The sequence below is a fragment of the Balaenoptera ricei genome, chromosome 11 (assembly GCF_028023285.1).
Source record: "Balaenoptera ricei isolate mBalRic1 chromosome 11, mBalRic1.hap2, whole genome shotgun sequence".
In the NCBI taxonomy this organism is placed as follows: Eukaryota; Metazoa; Chordata; class Mammalia; order Artiodactyla; family Balaenopteridae; genus Balaenoptera; species Balaenoptera ricei.
The window spans coordinates 11076242-11082241 of NC_082649.1; the positions used below are offsets into that span (position 1 = coordinate 11076242).

The window sequence follows — 6000 nt, forward strand, 5'->3', positions numbered from 1 at the left end:
CTGGGAGTGGTGACAGGGATAGAGCTCCTTCTTGTCCCTTGACTGTCGTCCTGGAGATGTTCATCCCCCAAGAGAATAAAAAGCCAGCTTGGTAGAACTGTGGCAAGATAAAGTCACATTTTGCAAGAACTTGGGCACGTGTGTCCTGAACAGGATCAGGATGAGGAATGAATATTTAGGGCACATGGAAGGAAAAGGGATAGAAGAGCTGATGCTTGTGTCTATATATTCTTTTTTGCATGTAAGTGTGGATACAGAGAAATTAGCTTACGGTAGCAATTTTGAAATACATGCATTCATATACAGTAACTCTATTAAAAAAAACTCTACCTACATTTTTTGGGCTGATGCCAGAGATTCTATTTATTGATTGACTTCCTTTTCCCACCAAGAGTATCTTGCCACGCTAACCATTATACTATCCATTCTTGTATTATATGAAGTCAATTTAAAAGTGAACTAAAGTCATAATGAAAAAGGAAGATAGTATGTATTCATAAACCAATTATTCATGATTGCAAAAATCATCCAAGTTTACCTACCCACTGCCTCTTCTCTTTAAGGCAGTAGGATCCATAACAAACTTAAAATTCTAGCAGAGCTGCAGTTTCCCTCTCAGAACTGTTATGACAGCCTTCTGCTGTTATTGCTTGGGGGTCTGCTCAGAAATTCAATTACATTTTGATATTTTTCCAAGCAAAACATAATTTAAGACAAATGTACTACCGCCCCAATCACATATATTAAAGCAAAATAAAAATTATTTAGAGATTTCCCATATTGCTGCTCCCTTCCATTAGTACTAATGAGAACACACTGTGTACGTGAAATCAGCTTTCAGCCATTTGTCCAGAGCCAGTAGTAATAGCAACTAGGGGTCAACATTAAGGACTGTTGATTGTATCAGGCTTTCTGTAGGCAAGTGGGTGAAGTTTGAGTACTTCTTGATAGCCAGACATGCACGATTCTTCATATTTGGAGACAAAGCTGCACATGTGTTCTGTGTTTACTTCTCTGTCTTGGGAATTAGACTTGACTTGGTTATAATGCTTATGTCAGGTGTCATATGCTTCACTCTTCCTTGAGTGTATGTATGTATACAACCATGGTTTGCAAGACTAGTACTGAAACAAAAAGTTTGAAATTGAATAGTCAAATAAGGAAGACATTTATAACAGATTTCTTTACACTGGGAAGGTGAGAACCGTCTGCTGTATTTAAATGCGCTCTCATCTTTATAAAGCACATTCTGAAAACACATTTTAAATCTTTATCCTTAAGATTTACCTTCTTTTGTGTGTTCCTAAGCACTATTGAGGGTATTTAGACAATTGGAGCTTATACCAATGATCCGCTGAATGAGTGAGTCTATATTGAATGGAGTTTAATTGCAAACATCTATTTCTGATAAGTGTCCCATTCAATCTTCATAGAGGCCAGCATTTGTTACAAGTTTCGGAGAGAAAAATCTCTATATCGAGCCATACCCACAGTGCTCTGGAGTGTACTTTACACCACTACGATTCTTAATTCCTTCCTTACTATCATATCTGTGGACTGAAAAAGCTAAGCATGGAGATAACACTTTCCTATCCTGGAGGCAGAAATGTGTGAAAAGATGAAGGGGATTTAACCTTTCAAGTCTACTGCTTCTAATCGTTGAAGCTCAGAAAATTCCATAAAGCACTTTTCAGTGAACTGTTCACAATATTAGAATTTCTCTTCCTTTGCAGACCCTTCATGTGGCCTTTGTAAATATGCGTTTGAGACAGAGAGAGGTATGTAGCAGCTGAAAAAAATGCCTGGAAGATTTCTGTCCCTCCTCTTCCTGCCCATTTTCATCTCTGCCTGATTCGGATGATGTGATATTCGGAGAGACAGCTTCATCGAAGTCGTCCTTCAAGGAGACCCATCTGGCCCAAGACTGGACGTACAGAGTTCAGGATGGCCGGTCAGCCGCCAGAGGATGCCGCTGAGTCTCAGGTCTCGGACGAGCTGGAGTGTAAGATCTGTTACAACCGGTACAACCTGAGACAGAGGAAACCCAAAGTGCTGGAGTGCTGTCACAGGGTGTGTGCCAAATGCCTCTACAAGATCATAGACTTCGGGGACTCCCCGCGCGGCGTCATCGTCTGCCCTTTCTGCAGGTTCGAGACGTGCCTGCCGGATGATGAAGTCAGCAGCCTGCCCGATGACAACAACATCCTGGTGAACTTGACTTGTGGCGGCAAAGGCAAGAAGTGCCTGCCCGAGAACCCCACGGAGCTGCTGCTGACCCCCAAGCGGCTGGCCTCGCTGGTCAGCCCTTCCCACGCGTCCTCCAACTGCCTGGTCATCACGATCATGGAGGTGCAGAGGGAGAGCTCACCGTCGCTCAGCTCCACGCCCGTGGTCGAGTTCTACAGGCCCTCCAGCTTCGACTCCGCGACCACCCTGTCGCACAACTGGACCGTGTGGAACTGCGCGTCCCTGCTCTGTCAGACGTCCGTCCGGGTGTTGGCATGGTTGCTAGGTTTGCTGTACTTCAGCTCCTTGCCCTTGGGCATCTACTTACTGGTGTCCAAGAAGGTCACCCTCGGGGTGATCTTCGTCAGCCTCGTCCCTTCCAGCCTCGTCATCCTGATGGTATACGGCTTCTGCCAGTGCGTCTGTCACGAATTCCTGGACTGTTTGGCACCGTCCTCTTAACCGAGACGCACGCTCAGAATTTGACACACGTTGCCATGTTTCAAGTTAGGTCATTTAGCCCGTCTTTTCTCGCGTATTCTCTGTGATCGGTGCCCATGGCGTGAACAAAGCCACTGGGCATATATTTGTGGTCCGTTTTCCATCAAAATGTTGACTCAGCTGGTTCCCCTGTATGCTGGAAGTAAAAATGTTCGTTGCTACTTATGTGTTAGCAAAAAAAGAAAAAGGGATCAGCTAAGCCTTCCTAGAGCGCTTCTGAGTCTTCCCAGAGAAAGGGCAGGTTCCGCTCCGAGCTGCTAGACAGACACCAGGGCCAGGCGTGTTATGCTGCCGTAGGGGTCTTTGTGGACAGTTAGGCATGAACTGATGCCTCTTCTCATAATCTTAGCCGGGGATGGAGGCTGGTCCAAGAGGAGAGCAGCCCCGAGACACACCCGTTTGCTCAGTGCTCAGCCGCTGCCCCTGTCCCATTGTTGGCGCTCCTGCAGATCCTCTTCAGCCCGGATGCTGGTTCCCTCTGCGCATGCTCCTTGCCAAGAGGAAACTCGCCTCTTGTGTGGTTTCAGTTATGTACCTGTTTTGCCACATTACTAAAGAGAATTAAAAACATTGAGGAGGGGCTTCCTTGGTAGCACAGTGGTTGAGAATCTGCCTGCCGATGCAGGGGACACGGGTTCGAGCCCTGGTCTGGGAAGATCCCACATGCCGCGGAGCAACTGGGCCCGTGAGCCACAACTACTGAGCCTGCGCGTCTGGAGCCTGTGCTCTGCAACAAGAGAGGCCACGATAGTGAGAGGCCTGCGCACCGCGATGAAGAGTGGACCCCGCTTGCCGCAACTAGAGAAAGCCCTCGCACAGAAACGAAGACCCAACGCAGCCAAAAATAAATAAATAAATTTAAAAAAAAATTAAAAAACATTGAGGAATTTGCATCAGAGTAAACTTCAAGGCGGAATGTGGCCGCTTGTTTTTGAGACACACCCTTTCCTCCACGTTTATTTTCCACTCTCCAGCCTTCTCTGAAATTCTCTCAGATCAGTTATCGTTCACAGAGATCTGATTTGAGCTTTTCCTTAAAGCATTTTCATTTAGTTTCTTTTTTTTTTTTTTTAAACCACGTTGTTCAGTCAGCCCCATCCCTTATCCTGAGTGAGGTTCCGTTTAAATAGTTGCTATAACTTTATGTGGATTTTGTTTTTTTCCCATTGTATTTAAAATTCTATTAGGGACTCAATCCCATAAAAATTTGGGGTAAATCGCGGCAGTGGAAACCCAGAAACAATTCAGGAGCTGTTCAAGCTCATGGTTGGATGTGCTGAGAACCTAAGTATTTTGCTGTGCTTTACTGAGCTGTACCAAAATACTGTGGTTTAGGCTTATGTGCCAGACTGTGTTGCAGTAGGTCAGGCAGAAGGATGGGCAAGAAACACGCCAAGTTGATACCCTGAATCGAAAAGATCCTTCAAGGAAGTAAGATGGAGGGGCAGAGTGCAATCTGACTATTGCCATCCCTGTTAACTCCCTTTTAGAAAGAATTCAAGTTCTTATGCAGTCTATTTCAAATAAAAGCATAAGCTATGTGACTTGAGTTAATGAACTTCTTTTCATGATGTAGGGGAAGTTGAATGTATATATTTATGAGAAGAAATTGGTTAGCAGATTTTAGGTTTGAGGGAATAGAATGCCCACAGAAAGTAGGCAAAAAAAAAAAAGCTTTTTAGTCTAAAACTCATTACTGATGATAAACATTTAAATATTTATAACTCTTAGGGGCATTACTAAGACTACGTTAACTTGTTTGTGATGAAACATTTGTTGCGTGAAATACAGTGAACCAGTTCCAATCTCTTTATTCAGTAAAAAACGACACTTATTTCTAGAATAGTAGTTTGACTTTAATTCTGTAACTATTAACTTTGAGAATATGTATGCCCAGGGTAGGTATGACAGGAAAGTATATGTGGGATGTGGCCCAATGAATTTAAGCCCCAGTACAGCTAAATACACTTATAATTTCACGAAATCTAGTTTAGATAGCATTGTGAATGCAATTTCCAAATATCCATTTGTACTTAGAGTAAATATAATGTTTAGGAGATGTTTTGTGGTCCAGACTTATATATTTATAAGGTTTTTAAAAAATGTTCATTTTGCCTGAAATGTAACATCAAATAAATTGGTGAGTTATCATAGGATGAGGTATCTAGAAAGCTCTGGATATGGGTACTATGCATTTTGCTTATTTGTATAGTGTCTGCAGTGCTAAATTTGTGTCTCTCTTTGTATTGTGATAGTCTTTTTTTTTTTTTTTTTTTTAGTTGCCAGTAAGTTAATTTGGTGTTAAAGAGTTTTAAATGTATGACAACAAAAAACTCTTCATGCTGTTGAATGAAAAAAGGACAGTGCTTCAGTCTTATTTATTGTGGTGATGTTTTGTTTGTCCATTAAATTGTTATTATTTCCAAGCTAGAAGTTTGATTTCTCTGACTGATGGTTGAAATTCAATTTTATTTTGGATTTCTTTTAACATTAGATAACTGCAAATGTGAGCTTTCAAAAACATTGATTAAGCTAATCCCTTTGTCATACGAAGGAAGATTCCAGAAGTTTCTGACAAAGCTGATTTGCTCCATCCTACTTCTAAAAGGGCTTCATACCTTTTTTTTAAAGGAAAAAATAGGAAAGATGAAATAAAAACATTGTCTTTATAATAAAAATTTTTGGTTTTAATTTGTTTGATTTGTTTTCCAGATTTTACTGAGCTACTCAGCAAAATAGAATCCATTTTAGTTAGGAATTCACTAATCTTGTGTGATCTGGGCAAGTTTAAAAAAATTACCTGGTAATTAAATATGACCAGTGTTAGGCAAAGTAGAAATAATTTGGGACTATGTAGCAGTTTTATGCTTATGATAATTAGTGAATTGGCACCATATGTTAATTGAGAGTAATGGTTTCATTCACTTCTGAAATCTACATAAATGAGGAAAGATAAGGAAAACAGTTACCTGTGCTAGTCATAACCTAAGGTGTGAACTCATACTTACCTGCTGAGAGACCCTCAAGTGATGTGCATTTGCCTGATTGTAAAGAGATACTAGGCTTCCAAGACACCCTGAGTTTGAAGAAATTTCTTAATCCGCCAACCAGGTAGATGTGGAAACCAAAGGAATCCTGCATTGATAGGCAAACTGACAGTCATAATAAATATGAACCCTGTGAGTCCTGGGGTGTAGAAGAGATGGAAATTAGTTAACTTGAAAGAGTATATTGGAAGCAAATTACGGTTCTACATGTTTCTGCATTTTTGGG

The 6000-nt window shown here is 41.5% G+C and overlaps 1 protein-coding gene across 2 annotated transcripts in view; it reads left to right on the forward strand.

Moving 5' to 3' along the window:
* The window catches only part of RNF182 (ring finger protein 182), a 50509-nt gene extending 45399 nt beyond the window's left edge, over positions 1-5110 (forward strand). For both annotated transcript variants that reach the window (XM_059940671.1, XM_059940672.1), the window contains exon 2: positions 1734-5110. In XM_059940671.1, coding sequence (XP_059796654.1) covers positions 1945-2688 — 744 coding nt within the window. In that variant the 5' untranslated portion in view covers positions 1734-1944 and the 3' untranslated portion in view covers positions 2689-5110. The remainder of the gene's footprint in view (positions 1-1733) is intronic.
* Positions 5111-6000: the final 890 nt, after the last annotated feature.